The 16,763-nt window shown below is 27.7% G+C and overlaps 2 protein-coding genes across 3 annotated transcripts; both read right to left on the bottom strand.

Moving 5' to 3' along the window:
- Window positions 1-1,657: 1,657 nt before the first annotated feature.
- On the bottom strand, window positions 1,658-8,700 carry LOC145182836 (DNA replication complex GINS protein PSF1-like). 2 transcript variants are annotated; one of them, XM_090086068.1, is made up of 8 exons: window positions 8,559-8,700; window positions 7,821-7,885; window positions 5,445-5,540; window positions 5,086-5,176; window positions 2,758-2,838; window positions 2,397-2,429; window positions 2,240-2,314; window positions 1,658-2,057 (listed from the first exon to the last, which is right to left on the bottom strand). In XM_090086068.1, exons 1-8 carry the CDS (start codon window positions 8,631-8,633, stop codon window positions 1,989-1,991), a joined length of 585 nt encoding a protein of 194 aa, XP_089942194.1. In that variant the 5' UTR covers window positions 8,634-8,700; the 3' UTR covers window positions 1,658-1,988. The 2 variants fall into 2 exon arrangements, with proteins under 2 accessions (XP_089942194.1, XP_089942195.1); XM_090086069.1 differs by lacking the exon at window positions 8,559-8,700 and having other exon boundaries at window positions 5,440-5,540.
- A 451-nt stretch (window positions 8,701-9,151) lies between these two features.
- LOC149890216 (uncharacterized) lies at window positions 9,152-14,335 on the bottom strand. Its single transcript, XM_090086070.1, has 3 exons — window positions 14,136-14,335; window positions 13,270-13,571; window positions 9,152-9,415 (listed from the first exon to the last, which is right to left on the bottom strand). Exons 1-3 carry the CDS (start codon window positions 14,286-14,288, stop codon window positions 9,301-9,303), a joined length of 570 nt encoding a protein of 189 aa, XP_089942196.1. The 5' UTR covers window positions 14,289-14,335; the 3' UTR covers window positions 9,152-9,300.
- Window positions 14,336-16,763: the final 2,428 nt, after the last annotated feature.

Here is a 16,763-nt window from a genome sequence, read left to right as displayed (position 1 = left end):
CGTTTTATACAAATATCTGAATCTTAAGGATAATTTGCATTTTGTATTAAGTCGTCTTAACAGGGGGTAGAAATTCTAGTTTAAATTAACGTCTCTACTCAAAAAGATTATTTTAGTCTAACCAGGTAATCTATAATTCAATAATATTGTAGCTTACCATGAATGTATGGTAAGCTACAATATTAACGAATACACACGGCTATATGGGAAGCTACTTATTATTATTAAATTATAAATAATTATATAAAATTTTTTATAATTAATAAATTATATTTTTTTCAATTAAATTGGACCGTTTTGTGACTCAAGCCCCCTTATTTAAAGCCACGGACAGCAGTTTTTTTTATGTGAAATTGTAGAGATGGAGATCTCCGTGGAGATATTTGATGGGGCCCTAACTGGGTATAATCCTGTTAGATAAACTATTATCCATAATGAAAAATTTGTATGTATTTTACCGAGACGATGGTTTTTAAGAATTTCAGTGGCCCAGAATCAAAAAAGATTTAAATAAACAAAAATGTTTAAAGACTGGATTAAATATTTCCATTAAATGTAACATAAAAATTGTTTAACAAATCTGGTCATCACTTTGAATATCGTTAACTACCTGGTCATCACTTTGAATATCGTTAACTACCTGGTCATCACTTTGAATTTAAACGATTCTACTTAAAAGATAATTAAGGCCAACTTTTAAAGAGCGGTAAGAAGTCAGTATTAAATTAATTAAAAAAAAAATGAAATTACCGTTAATTTAATCGATGTAATTATTATTCGATGAAATCAACGAATAATAATTACATCGATTAAATTAACGGTAATAATCACTTTGATTGAGTTATCGATAAGCCTATTGATGACTACACCTGGTGTACTCATTTGGACATTGAGCTGATTTACCAAGTAACCAACAATTCGTGTTAACTATATTTAAAATAAAATACTAGTGTGTGTGAATGTCGTAGTAAGTGACTGTGTGAATCACTCTGTATTCAAAATAGAAAATTGGCGTCTGGCTTTTCAGTTTTAAACAAAAAAATTCATTTTTTTTTTTCTTTTTTTTTTTAACAAATAATACCAATTTCTGCACCAATTTTAAAATAAATAGAATTTTCTGAAGTTTATCAAGATAAAACACTATGCTTTTAAATCAGCATGACGTTTGGTATGACAATTCTATTTTTATACATAAATTTGTTATTTAAAACTAATAATACTAAATTTAGAGACTCTCGTCGAATAGCAGTTCTGCGGAATGTTTTTGAAAGGTTAAAACAAAATAGCATAAGGTATATGTGAGCTACCGTAATTTTTTTTTTACTTGAATTTTGTAACTTTGTATATCTAAACATAACTTATTCTAAACTCGATTTATTTCAAATGGCTGATATAGTTGCTGGTGCTTTATTAGTCAAAAAACGAAAAAAACAAGCGCCGAACTTCGTTTTTTCAGGTTATATTAGATATAGAAATCTTGAGTTTGGCATCTGCAAAGTAATAAACCTTATTTCAAAGATGGCGGGAATCAGTTGTAGCTTCATTCGAGAAAAGTACAAAGACGTATGTTTTGTATTGATGTACTGACTCAGTTGGATTGAAAAATTAGTCAACAAGTTACTAAGAAGGGATTCTAATAAGAATTAAAAAAAAAAAGTTCTTGAACATCATTTTAAACATCAAACAATTCACAGAATAAAATAGCACACAACACTTTACATGTGACCGCCCCACCTATAAAAGTGTGTGCGAGCGGAGGGGTTTATACCCTCTGAACCCGTCCCCCAAATGATTTACCTCCATGCTTATTTCAAATGCATTTATTTCACACTGCAGCCAAGTTATGTTTTTGTATTATTAGCCACTTCATTTTTCGTTAGATATTCAATTTAAAGAACCTATATGCTAAAAAACTGCGTAAACATTGGATGCGTTCAATAAAAATGGAGCCATTTGTTTTTGCATTCAAATGTGTAGACAAATGTTTATCACGACATTATGTGCTCCAATATTCCTTGACGTATAAGATGTTCACACTGAGATGTCGGCAGAAAGTGCTATTATAACATACATAAATATAAATACATACATAAATATATCTATACACATGAGTAAAATAATGATAAGAAATTACTAACATGTGTTAACTTTCATTTAGAAAATGTAAATAATTTCAAGTGGTAATACAGTGGTATTACAGAGGTAATATTTTCAAGATATTTACCGCGAAAACTTTTACCTGGCTATTTTTTTTAAGAAGCACCACAGTGCCATCTTCAGTAACCAATTCACCGTAATCCGTTAGACAACGCACCTTAAGGTTAAGAATTTAAAGAAAAAGTTAATCAGAGGATTAAAGAGTGCAGCAAAAATGAACGCAAAAAGATCGGCCATACCTCTATAAATAATGATTTAGGAGGAACCATGTTCTAAAATAAAGATTTATAAAAGCAACAACAGTAATAACAAAAAAACCGATTTTTTATGTGAAATCGTAGAGATCTCCATCTCTACGATTTCACATAAAAAACTGCTGACCGTGACTTTAAATAAGGGGGGGGGGGGGGGTTTGAGGGGGAATCACAAACAGTTTGTAATACTTACGAACTGCATGTGAACTTTATGGAATGATATAAGACAACGGTAACCAAAATTAATTAAAAAAAACCTTTTAATTTTTTATTCATTTTGCGTATACAATTATGACTTAAGTTAAACTTGTAAGAAATTATCTCCAGAAAACAATCGATAGCCAACCTGTGTAAGGTCGATGCCAGTACCAGCAACTGTCATCATGTAGTTTGTGAACAATTTGCTGTAAGTTGAAAACCATTGAATCTAAATTAACATATTTGGTAGGTGAGGTTTTAGGTACTTTTTAAAATCTTTTAGTGCTCAAATTTCTCTTCGAGAGTTTTTGTAAAGGTTCTTTTTTTTTTTAAATAAAAACCCTGCAAACAAATGACTCAGCAAACATTAAACGCTATAAAACCAATTACTAAAGTACCTGATAACTGAATGTTGGCAGTGACACTATGTTAAAGAAAATATTTTTCCGAGAGGATTTAAAAAATTTAAAGCTTTTTAACAAAAAAATTTTTTCTAAAAAACACTAAAGTTTTTCAAAACATCTTAAAATAAATTTGCATCTCACCCATTTTTTTTTTTTTTTTTTTTTTTTTACAACCCTGGTTGACCTACTTCTGGACCAGACTGGGTGGGTGAGTCCAGGCAAAAAGTTACATACTCTTTTAATTGTTCAGAAATTATGCCTCAAAACTTTACACTATTTGTTGTTTTAAACTGATACAGGTACGAACCTATTCACTAAAAGATTTAATGTTAAGATTTGAAACAATAAAAAAATCGTTTTAAAAAAACTAGAATTTGTAAGGTAAAGATTCAGGGGGTCACATCACATCAAAAGTTATTGAAAGAATCCAAATAAATAAATAGCTTGCGAAAAATAAATTAAAAGTAGTGGCCGTTTTTCTTAAAAAAGTGAAAAAAAAAAAGAAAAAAAAAAAAAAAAAAGAGAAAGAAACTAGGTGCCTCAAGAAAATTATTAATTGTTATGACCAAGTTTCAGATGTAAGCAGCTGAGAAGTTTAATTGCTTTCAAAAGCATTTTCAAAAACAATAAGTTAATGCTACAAAAATCAATTTCAAAAAGAAGAAAAATATTTCATATTATGCAATTGTATGCTTATCCAGAATATGTGTTATTTATAATGATAAGATTATGTTACTGTATGTTGTGAAGATGCAAAATTTTAAAAAACTTATTTTTTCGAAAAATCGAAAAAAATTTGTGTGTAAAAATGAATAAACTTAAAATTGAAACTACTTTCACAGATGTCTAATTTCAATTTTTTCTTGGGAACTTGATAGCATTGTTCTTTCACCCCATATAAATGGCTTTCTCAGGACACACCAAAGTATTTTTTTCAACTTTGTACACTTGTGCAGTAGGAGTACATTTATATTTTTGAAATTTATTGTACTTTAATATTTTTGAAATTTTGTTTTCAGGGTTATAAAATAGATCTTAGTGACATATTAACCCATCATTGATAAATATAATATAAAACTTAGTTATTCCGCAATAGTGAAATAAAAATGAAAAAAAAGATGTTGCAACTTACCCCGTATTGGGACAGGTTGCAACAGTGAACGGGGTAAGTTGCAACACAATACTCTAAAAGTATAAGCTTTGCAGAGTTCACAGAAAAATTACTAGTTAATCTGTAATTTCAATTTGGCAACAAAAATTTTATAATTACAATAAAAGAAAGTAGTATTTTCCTTTAGCTGCAATAAAATTTATCATAAATACATTTTCTTATGTTGTGATGAGTTGCAATAGAAAGCGTATCATTTTGATGGTCAATATCAAAATTCTATTCAGACCAAGCGTTTTTGCTTTACTCAAAAGCCATGATATCCTTCTTTTAAAAGAAAAGAAAAAAATTGTTTTAAAAAAAGCTAACAATCTGCCATCAGAATATAAGAGATAAGTTTATAACAACAACTGGCCCTTGTCAAATTTCCAACAACTGGACACAAAGTCAGGACAAATGATGTTATATATAAAAATAAAATTTTGATATTGATGTTAAGGACTAAAAAGTTAAATGATTTTATGTTTTATGTTTAAAACAAAGAGAATTTCAAAAGTAGTGTGTTTTTAAGGTGTCACTTATTATTAGAGAAATAAGATTTTATCATTTGAATGAAACCTTAATTTTGGACTAAAGTCATGATGTAAGTAAATGCATACATTACATTACATTAAATTACATTACATATATATGATCTACTTTTTTTGCTTAAGTATTCAACATTTTCTTGGCTTTAAACTTAAAAAATGATATATCTCAAAAGTGAAAACTTGTCACCCTGCCATTTTTTCTGGTGAACTTGTTATAAAAAAAAAATTCCTTTTACTGATGGAATTTCACTGAAGAAAAGAATAAACTACTTTTTTCAAATCAAACACTTTAACAGTCAAATAATGAAAATAAAAAAAGAAATAATTATTAAAATATTTTGTTTCTAAAAATATGAATAATAATAACTGTGAACCTCTTGCTCACACAAGTTCATTTTGACTTCTGCTGGAAGCACGCTACCAATTTCCCACCTCATTGTTTTCAACTGCATCATGCGATTGTAACTAAACCAAATAAACCCGTCTAATTATTTTCTTACATTTTTTACTTGCATAAGTCTTTTTGGTCTAGAAATTTACTTGCATAACTAATAATTATCAAACTATGGTATTTTTATCCAATACTAATAATTGTTTAGTCCCTAACAAAATTTGTGCTAAAAGCTTGTAAGTAAAATCTAGATTTTGTTGCAAAAACATTCATAAACTTGTTCAACAGACTGTTAAAATATAATTGCCTAAATGATAAATGTAAAAGGAAACTGAACTTTACATGTAGGCTAATAAGCATCTTTTGTTTCGTTCAAGACAAGCATGACGCAATTGTACGCCTGAAAACAAACCTTCCTCACCTTCCACTGATGCTGCTCTAAAAAGGTCATTAAAAATAAAGTTCCATAGAAACCACCTCAAAAATATAGCAGCAGCAAATGAAAAAGAGCATGTAAAACAAGTTTGCAAAGTAAAAAAAAAAAAAAAACAATTTTGGTTCATGAGTACCAGACCAGAAGAACATCACTCTCTTCATAGGAGCCAATATCCTAGCTTGACATTCATGAACAGAGTGACATTCAGATTTTTTGGTTGTTCAAATTAGATATTTAATAAATTTAAATTGAGATGCAGAAATGTATAAAAGTTTTATCCTAATGTTATTATTATTATTATTATTTTTTTTGATTTAAAAAATTCAGGAAAAAAGAATTTAATTCATTTTTTTTTTAATTTTTAAAAGAGAAATCACTTAGGTATACAATTAATACTAATAAGATATAATAGTTAAAAAAAAGTAATTACAAAAAGCTAATTATATAATCAAAAAATGAATTGCATAAAAGTTTAATAGAGTTAAGGTTAAAAACAAAAAGTTAACAAAAAACAAACAAATACTTAGTGTCCTCCTTTTTCTTAATAGGAAAGAAGAACTCTGTTCTGCATTGATTCAACCAACTTCATGCAAATCTTACATTGCACCTTTAACCAATACTCATTTAAAAGTTGCTTCAAATGCTCAGTTGATTAATTTTACGGTTTTTCAATTGAGTGCTAATCAATGACCAAATACTTTTGATTGGGTTGAGATCTGGTGATCTAGGATACCAAAACAACAAATTGATCTTCTTTGTGTTTAACCAGTGTGTTTTATTATGTGCTGTGTATGTGAAGATGTATTGCTTGCTTCTGCTATAAAATTACCTTATTGATGGGATCAAACAGGATTCTAGTGCTTTTTTGTAGGTATATTGGTTGATCAGGCTATTATACACCTCACACATACTACCTCACACACATCACACACCAAGGCCCTTGTAGGAAAATCATCCCAATATGCCTAATGAGTCTCCACTATCATGTTGCCTTGCTTGTAAATAGTACTTGCAATATTTCTCAGTTGCAAATCTTTTAATGTAGATTCTTCCTTTGCAGTTTATGACCTGAAAACTTGACTCATTGTTTCTAATCACTTTTTCAACAACCTTCTGCTTCCCAATGCAATTACTGTTTGCACAATTGTTTTTTGAATTAACTCATGATTGACAAGATAGGCTTTCTTCTTGCAATGTAAGATGCAATACTTTTTTTGCTAACCTTCTTTTTATGAGTTCTCTGCTAGTCTTTTGATAAGAAAAGGATTTGTTGAATATTTGAGCTGCTTTTTTTTTTGCTGATCTTAGGATTTTCTCTGCTAGTTCTAAATATACTACTTTTATAAGCTTCAATGGTTTTTCACAACAAAGCATGTTGAGGACTTCACCTGTCAGCTACCAGATTTTTCAATGTTTTTTGCACTATCTTTCACAAGTTGTCTATTTTGCTTGGGTTCTATGATTTGACCAGTTCAACAATTTGCCATTTGATACTTTCTGACACTGCTCTTTGACCCATTTACATGGGAATTGAAATTTGAAATAGTTTAAGTTAAAATTTGATGATTTTTAGCAACTAAAATACTATTTCTAAATATTAAAACCGTTTTTTTAGTTAAGCATCATGAATACTCAGTAGTATTTATCAATTAAAGTGATAATTAAGCAAAAAAATTAGTTATCAAGTGTTACAAAGTAGATTAAACTGCTATGTCATTGGTAAAATGAATTGTCAAACTTTCAATTAGTTTTATGGAAGTTGAGTAGAGTATCGAGAACTGTACAAATATTTTTTTGACTACTTTATCAATACAAACATAAATAGCAAAAAAAAAAAAAAAAAAAAAAAAAATTTATTTCCAATAAATTTTAATATGAGAAAAACACAGCTGTGTGATACTAGATTTTTATTCTATCATTAAATTTGTTTAATAGCAAATTTCTGGTAGGTTTATTTTTACAATCTAGTTGTTAGTGCAAAAAATTCAATTTTTTCAAATTACATGAGGTAAGTTCAATGCTTTGTAAGTATAGAAAAGCAAGGATAAATATGTATTTATTTATGAAATATTTTTTCCTCCGAAATGTGAACTACTAACATAAGAAAAACTTGCAAAAATCTTGGAAATATCTAGAAAATAATAACCAGTATTTTTAGCTGTGAATCATGGGATGGCAATTCTTATGGCATTACATTTTTGAATTCTTCACCTTGACACAGAAATTTGAAAAAACATCCTAACAACACAATAAAATGGTATTTGAAAAAAAAAGTCATATACACTTCTTTTTGATTCTCTTCAAACAGCACTCTCATTTCATTTAACACTTGTCTCACCACATCTTCCTGTAAGAATCAAAAACATTAAAATGAATTATTCAGCAAATAGGAATGTTACCCAAATAAATTTAAAAAAAACAACTTATTTATAAGTTCAAATTTTCTAAACAATTATTAACCAAAGTTGGAAAATTAATAAAATTTAAAAAAGCTGTTAAAATCAAATAGAATACAGATATATATATATATATATTGTCTACTATACAGCATCAAGACTAGTGGGAATTTTAGGGTGGTTGCTCAATCATAAATAAGTAAACCAGATAAAGCTGAAAAAAGAATATAGAAAACTCAGCAACCACAACCATACTTTTTATAGGAGTTTTCTTTTTTTTTCCTCTTCTAAAGAGAAAAGAAAAAAACTCCTATAAAAAGTAAAATATACTAAATAAACTAAATGAAGGCCAGTGAAATGTGTGTGTGTGTGAATATATATGCATGTATATATATATATATGTATATATACATATACACATACATACATATATATATATATATATATATATATATATATATATATATATATATATATATATATATATATATATATATATATATATATAAACGCTTTAACTGATCTTAATACTGTACATAAAACTTACATAAAGTAAACCATAGAACATAAATACCAATAACATACCAATCCATTAAACTACTGCATGGGTGCACTAAAACTTACATTATACATTGATAAATTGCCATTAGCTGCTCTTTTAAGTTCTTTTATAAGTTCAAAGGCTTTTTCACCAAACATATTCAAAGTATTTTAGGTTTTTCTTTGAAACAATCTGTTTCTGGTAAAGATGCATACAAAAAAGAGGTATAAAAAAAAGATAATTATAGAAGTAAATTGAAAATAATATAGATAATGCTAAATTTGAGGCCAAAATCTTTTTAGTACCAAAAAAAAAAGATAACAAAGATGAAATATATTAATTCTTGTCATTTACTTTACATGCCTTTGAAAAAAATTCTAATTTTACAGCATTTTTAAATAACTGCTCACATTTTCAATAAAAAATGCCAATGGCATCAATTTGGAAAATTGACAGTTATTTTATACACAATAAACATTTCATCATAACTATTTATATATAGTATTTATCTAATTTATGAGAAACTTACAAATTATGTAAATAAAAAATAATGATTTTAGAAACCAGCAACTTTAATTTAGAATTCAAAAAAAGCTCAAAACAAAATATTTTAAAATAAATATTAAAAATACATGAGATTTTGTTATTGTAAAAAAAAAAGAAACCTTTTTTTTGCATAAAAAAATGGCCAACTACAAACTCTGTAAATTCACCCAATTTTTTAAAGAAAAGTTTAAAGAAAAAAGGATTTCAATTAAAGAAAATGTACAGAAATATTACAAGGGGAAAAGGATTTACAAGAGTTCGAAAATGCTCTCTTAACCTTCAAATGCCTTGCTCGAGAGGCGACATTGATCTTGTAGGTGACATATGAGCTTGCAAATGTTGATAACTATCAAATGTGACAGAAGGGAGATGGTCAAGAGTTGATGATTGGTATCTAGGTAAAAAAAAAAAAAACCTTTATTGTTTGCTATAATTAGAAAAATAAATATATATATTAAACAAAAAGGTATAAAAAAACCACAACAAATAAAGTAAACCAATAATTCATTTTCATCACAAAACAACAAAAAATTAAATTAATACAGCCTTAGTACTAAAACATCACTAGAATCAGAGCCTGGTCTATAAAACTTGTTTATGTTCATTTTTTCCATTAAAAAAAAATAAAAAAATCAGATTCTTTCATTGGTTTCGATCATATAATAAGCAATTTGAAAAAAAAAAACAAAGATTGCTGGCAAACAACTTTTTTAGAGATACTTCAGATACACTCGAATATCCGGGTGATGGGTGAACTCTTGAGAATGAACTGAAAGACACTGTTCAAATTTTTTCTTTAAATAGGAATATTATTAAAAAAATAGATAATTATATATGAAAACTTATGTAGAAAACGCATTCACATTTCTCTAAATATTTTTGTGGATGACTATTAAATGTTTAATAATTTTTATGCTTTATGTACTTTACAACCAAAGACAGTACATCACACTTTATTCTAAAATCACCGGAAGAATTGATTGGTAAATGTGTTATGAAAAACCCACACTGTTGTTGTCTGTTAATGGTGCATTTTGATGTGCAGGTTTGTTTAGTGCTTTTGAATGACACCCTTTTTCTTTATTAATCTTTACTAACTGTACACAATTCATGAGACCCCTTGATTTTCTTTTAGCATTTACACAATCATTCTTATATTGAAAATGCTGACAGATATAAAAATTTCTTCCGAAACAAGCATATCTTTTTACTAATAGCTAAAGCAATAGGCTCAGGGATATAGCTGAAGCAATGAGCCTTGGAAATCTGGCTTTGGAAATTTGGAAAATGAGCGTGGCTCCTGTAGCCTTAAATTCTGCTTGAAAGCCACTCTGATGAAAATTTTTTGACTCTACAGTACACAAAGTTCAAGGAGACAAATAATTATTTTTATTAATAACTTTATTAATAATTACACAAATAGTTTTGGGAAACTTCATGTCACATGACAATGAATTTTTCTACATTTAACTTTTCAAGCACTTGGTTTGACATTTTCTTTTTAATCTTCATTTGGTTCTTAATTTAGAAATATTTGGTAGAAAATTGAGGCTACATAAATGAAGTCATTATGCAATCTAAGTTAAGAATCCATCAATACCTGCTAATTCACAACACAATTTGACAATTTAGTATGTCTTTAAATATGGATAAGAGGTTGAGCAGTTGAGGCGGGTGCTGCACTACACCAGTGTAGCAGAGAATAGCTCCCAAACTTTTGAAGTCTCTTTAAAAAATGAAATGGCAATTTTATATTTTTATAAGGTTGAAATTTTATACTTTTGTCAAGTTCTTGATGAATACAACTTTATATTGAAAGTCAAATTTAACCTTTCACAAATTTTACAAAAATTCCAATTAAAAAAAAAAAAAGATTACCAGCAGCTACTAGAAAATATCTTCCTTACAATTGATTAAGACAAATCTGTTTAATGAGTTGATGAAGCATTGTTTAAAATCACTAAAGCAGTAAAACCACTAAAGCATCCTTTTAGCTGTAACATATCTACTTGAAGCAAATTCTGTCAAACCCTTCCTTTGTTGCAAAAGTGAAGGCCTTTACCAATTATTGAAAAGCATATTGTACACCATTTCTCAAAAAGTCCTTGTTCTTTTGGCTGAACCACTTGTTTTATACTAACTAGAATAGTTCTGTTCAGTTTAATCTTTTCCACACAACAAATCAAGCATTCATGTTGACTGTCTTGCTGTTGGATGAACTTTTGTCATTTGGTAATCAGACATGAGGAAAAGAGGGGCATTTTTTTCTTTGTTTCTTCTTGTTCCACTTTTTGACAACACTCCATCAAAAAGTCAGTTATTTCTGTGTTACCCTTTTAAAAACACAGACAGCATGCTTTTCTGTTTTCATCATGGCTTTTTGCTTTATTTGAAACATTGAGTGGTTTAAAAGAAAGCACTTTTGTTGAGAAATGAACCAAATAGCAATTGTTATTTAATTAGACTAAAAATTTATACTATCCTATAACACAATAATTAAAATAAAATTAGTTGAACACAGTAAAGGGACTCAAATATGTGTGTGTGTGCGTGTGTGTGTGTGTGTGTGTGTGTGTGTGTATGCACATCTATATAAATATTGCAATATGTTTACACATAAGTATAACTTACCGCTATACTATTTTTCATTTTTTGGGTATGCTACACACTAATTATTAGCTATTTTTATTAACTAATAAAATTAAATACTAGTTTACTACTTGAAGATTTTTGAAAATGGAATGCAAAAAGATTGCAACTAGAGCTAGTGCAGAGAAATAGGAATATATCTACCTAATGAAATAAATGATGTTAGTCAGAGTCTGGACGGCTATGTATTTGCTTGCATTAACAATGATAAAGTAAACATAAATCTTGCAATAAGTCAAAATAATAGCGAATCTTGCTAAGAAACATTAAACTTAAATTTCTATATTTTACATCTCATAAAAAATTGGTCTTTTGAGACACTTTTTACAGGAGCCAATTAGGTAAACAATATGTCCCATCCAGAAATGACTGCAGCATTTTAAAGGCTTTACATTTTAAAATTAAAGAAACTATGGCAGTAAATTGTAACATTAAACTATTATAATTTTTTGTATGTAAGTTGTAATAATTCCAATGTGATGACCAGTAATGGTTTTACTGTCTAAGTGGACAGTAACTAAAGCTTTAGATTCTAGGACAACCTGGTGATGAGAAATTTAATGAAAAGTTAATTCTAGTGTTATGAAAAAAATGAGTTATTAACAGGATTGTTTAGTTTGCAATCATTTTCAATGTTAGGTATGGTTTTTCCTGATATGATTCAGTTACCAATATAATTCAAAAGAAAACCTATCAACTTCTAGGTGATAAGTTCATACACACTACTGAAATCACTTTTTCAGTCATTCCATCTTGTAAACTTCAGCACGGTAGCTTAGTTTAAATGTGTTAACAAGAAATCAAGAAAGTTTTAAAAGCATTGAACTTTCAGTTACAGATCTTATTTCCAGTGCAATTGAAAAATAAACAAAATATAATAAAATTCTTTTTCTTTGTTTAGAAAATTTTCTACAAAAGGAAAACCATCTTAATGCAATAGCTATAAATATTTTTTTTAGTAAATAATACAAGGTGCATATACCAGGCCATAAAGCAATACTAAACTGCATGCAAACAACAACACATTCTTAACAATAGCATTTATAAACAATGACACATTCCTAACAATAATGATATTGTGGATTTTTTTATTATAGCTTTTTATGAGAATTTCTACTTACATTTTTTTATTGGGAAAAATTATTTGACAATTGATTGTTTCCTCCATTTAGTTAAATCTGGAAATTTCACCTGCACTTTCAGATGCAGCTCTTTAAATAGACAATCTTAGTTATATGAGGATAAGAGAACTAAAATATTTAAATGAGTAGTACTGTTTCCATAAAAAAGAAAACAAATTATAAGCAATATAGCTGCATAAAAAAAAAGCATGGATTATGATGATACTAACAGCTTAATGGGTCATTCCATACCAAGTGAATTAGGCATCTTGAGAGTATTCAGACAACAACATTTAGTCAAAGTTTTAGTAAAATTTGTCCAAGTAGGACCTTTAGAAATTTTATTACATTTGCATTGGAACTATCTAATTATACTTTAATTTTAACAATCTTTTGTTTTTTAGAAAATGACGTGTTTAAATTAGTTTTGTTATGAACCATAATTTTTTTAATGATGTAAAGAACTAAATTTACTTACTTTTTCTTGTGCAAATTTATTTGATCATCAATCTTTGATAACATTCCAACAAAAGATTTAAAATCAGAACTTTGATTAGAATTGGTAAACTCCAACTGATTGTGGCTAACATTGCCACTCTGCATATTGTTATGATTAAGTTCATTTTTATTAGAAGTACCTTGGCACAAAGAGTCATTGTTTAAAGATAATTCTCTTGCATATTTACATTTTAAGGATGATGAACAGGGAATGACCAAAGTTTCTTTAAGATGCAGAAACTCATTTGTCCAAAGCTTGTTCACTCTTTTTAACTCTTCTATCTAAAGAAGAATTAGTCGAAAAAGCAAAAATATAATATTACATCTAAAAACATACATATAGTAACAAAATTATGTAATAATAAAATTTTAGGAACATGGTATTTTTAACAATTGCTAAAACTTTTTTTATTTTTTTATTATCTATTTTATTTTAAACAACTGAACAGATAAGTAATGCAAAAATTGAAAACAACTTTTTGCACTTTTGATAAAATAAAGATGAAGCAGCTGTGGATAAATGAAAATCCAAAGAAACTATGTATTACACACATATATACATCATAAATGCATACATAAATATTTAATAGATAGATACATACATGACAAAAAGAAGTATTCATGTAAAGAGAGCTGGTGTAATAGCACCTTAAATCCCAACTGAGGGGGGGGGGGGGAGGTTTACTTATGAACTAAAATAAATTTTTTACACATTAATTTTATAATTAAACAAGAATTACTGGTTTGCATGTGTAAAGTAAAAAAATTTTTCTTTTAAATCAATTATACTTTATTAAAGCAAAAAATTTTATGCAAAAGAGGATATAAAACAAAAATATTACTCACTTTTACGCCATACTTAATAGCTAATCCTTGTAGTGTATCAGAAGATTCAACCTTATGAACAAACAAATCTGAATTATTTACAGACAGCATAACACCTCTACCAGAGGTTGATCCATAGCTGCGTTGGGATTGAATTGAAGTACTCAAACTCATGGCAGGAAAATCATATTTTTCTAAGTAACTTTTCTAATTTCTAAATAACATTTTATATTTTAAAACAGTTTTATGACCAAAAGAATACAGGTACAAATTACATATAAACATAAAAAGTTTACAGATAAAATTTTATCAATCACATAAAGCACTTGTTTAACATATTCATGTGTCCTAATTTGTAAACAACTAGAAATTAACATCCTGATTTGTACTTATTATGGGTGGAAGATATGATTGGAAAAAAATTTAACATGTACTGACATGGATATCTACCAACAATCAAATTTTTAGCTTAAAAATTTATGGACGGGAATATATTTATTTACTAACCGTTATTTTCCTTATCATTTATCTAGATAGCTAAAATAGGTATTATTAAATGTTATAAAGAATTTATAAATATCTTTTCTTGATACTAAATACCTCACATTTAAAAAAAGTCATTTTTATGTTTATATTGTTCATTAGAATAATGCATCTGGCCTTCCATTATAAGATGTTTTATAGAAATTGATAGCTTATATCAGTTCTTTATAGTACATATACATACTGAGACGTGTAACTAACCAAATTTAGAAATTATTACTTTGTAGTCATTTGAATAAAACTCGAGGAACTTTCTTTTTCAGACCTTCGTATATTCTTCCTTTTATTACAAAATTTATATCTGCATTTATTTTTAAAGCCGTGGATACATTGAACTGTTTGTATACAAATCAAAATAAAAGTAATCGACTGGAACATGTTCAAATTAAATATAAAAATGAAAGTTTTAAAGCGGTTGAAAAAAAAAATAGTTCCGATATCAATAAAAGTATAAGAGAAATAATGCAAAGCAAAATACAGCCTATAGATTCTTTTTAAATTAATTTTAAAGTTTTGCATGCCACAAATGTCAATTTATTGTAAGAAATTTTTCTCATCGCTGATTAAATCCGCTTAAACTCCATTTTCGACGGTCAATGATTTTGATTTTCCTTCATGTTAGAATAAAAGTTACCAGCGAAATTGCTCAGTTGTCATTCTTACATGCAAGTATGTAACCTTATATTACTTGATCAAAGCCAAACATCTTTAATTTAAGAATAAATGTATAGTTGTAGATTGTTGATATTAATAGCCCCTCGGAATGAGTCGCAACTGTAATGCTATCAAAGATAGGAAGAAAAGTAAATAAAGAATAATATAAGATATTATATATGTGATATGAGAAATGAGTTTAAAGAATCGCTTTTCAATAAAATCTTTTTTTAAACTCATTTTCAAAAATTTAAAAAAAATAAACCCTGTTAAGTTATTAAATTATTATTCAAAAAGATTTCTAAATCATTTAAAAAAATTTTTAAGTAGAGATTATGCAACTCTGAAAGAGAACTACTTCTTAAATTCTTAAATTCTTAAATTCTTCAATTAAATGGTCTGGATAGAGATTTTCTTATAGTTGAGCTGTGCACATGGTTGCTTCTTTTTCTTTGATGGATAAATCAAAAAATGGTCCTTGTATCAAGATAAAATATATCTCAAGATTTATGTGTTAAGCATGAGTTTAAAATGTCATATGCTTGAAAAAACGTAACTGCAATCGATTGCTTCTCTGACAAAACAAAAGGGAATCATCAATTAAACCTTAACAGTAATGGAAATTTTTGGAAATCATTGAGAGTTTCACATAACTCTTGAAAACCTCTAAGAAGTTGTATAAAACTCTTAGGTTGATAAAAAGACTTTTTTTTTTTTAAATTTAACTTTTTTAAAATCCTGGTTAAAAAAAAATTTTAACTGCCAAATATGGAAAAGTGAACGTCACTTAACAGAGATTTAACAAATTTTAACTCGTGCGTATTTATCTTGCCGTACGTGCTTGCGGACATAACTTAAGATTTGTTTTTTCATGAAACAAAAATGTGGCGAGGAACGGTCCGCATTGCAATAATAATCTTCGCCTGAATAAGATGCTGTTAACTAACAGTCGCATCAAGCTGAATACTAATTTATAATTTTACTATAGGCTCATAGGAAAAACGTTTTTACATTCGGAAAGACTTTTTTTGCAGTTAAATGACATAATATATTTAGTTATAACTTAATTATTATTTATTACCAAAGTTTGTTGGTTTTTCCCGTTTGTTATTATTATTATTTTATCTTTATTTTTTTTTTTAACAAAATGAAAAATACGTTTTTATCTTGGAGTTCTTAAAAATTACGATTTGCAATCTTATGCAATATACCTAACTTAACAGCGGGAGTTAAAGAATGATGACAGATTGTCACACTAAAAAACTCTCCTTCATTCCAATGAAGGTGTTGAATTCAGACAATAAAGAGATTAATCTTATTATATTCTGCTTCTAAACCATTACAGGATTTTAAAGAATAGGCCACTTTTTGATTTAATAATCACATTTAGACATTAAATGTCTTTCTATCATCGCTCTTTAATCTTGCTATTGAAAATAAACCCTTTAAATA

Source organism: Hydra viridissima, unplaced genomic scaffold (assembly GCF_058129835.1).
Source record: "Hydra viridissima isolate aposymbiotic clone 2 unplaced genomic scaffold, HvirCarnegie_v1 scaffold_4, whole genome shotgun sequence".
Taxonomy (NCBI): Eukaryota; Metazoa; Cnidaria; class Hydrozoa; order Anthoathecata; family Hydridae; genus Hydra; species Hydra viridissima.
Note: the sequence above shows the minus strand (reverse complement) of the source record. Positions and strands in the feature narration are given on the sequence as shown.

Bases quoted from the DNA above. Each gene is read 5' to 3' on its own strand.
- LOC149890216 (XM_090086070.1), bottom strand. From the start codon at position 14,288: ATGAGTTTGAGTACTTCAATTCAATCCCAACGCAGCTATGGATCAACC. The intron at 13,572-14,135 runs GTGAGTAATATT...ATTCTTCTTTAG, and splicing joins CTATTAAGTATGGCGTAAAA to ATAGAAGAGTTAAAAAGAGT. The intron at 9,416-13,269 runs GTAAGTAAATTT...TTTTTTACCTAG, and splicing joins ATAAATTTGCACAAGAAAAA to ATACCAATCATCAACTCTTG.
- LOC145182836 (XM_090086068.1), bottom strand. From the start codon at position 8,633: ATGTTTGGTGAAAAAGCCTTTGAACTTATAAAAGAACTTAAAAGAGCA. The intron at 7,886-8,558 runs GTAAGTTTTAGT...TGATTCTTACAG, and splicing joins GCAATTTATCAATGTATAAT to GAAGATGTGGTGAGACAAGT. The intron at 2,315-2,396 runs GTATGGCCGATC...CTTAACCTTAAG, and splicing joins CTAAATCATTATTTATAGAG to GTGCGTTGTCTAACGGATTA.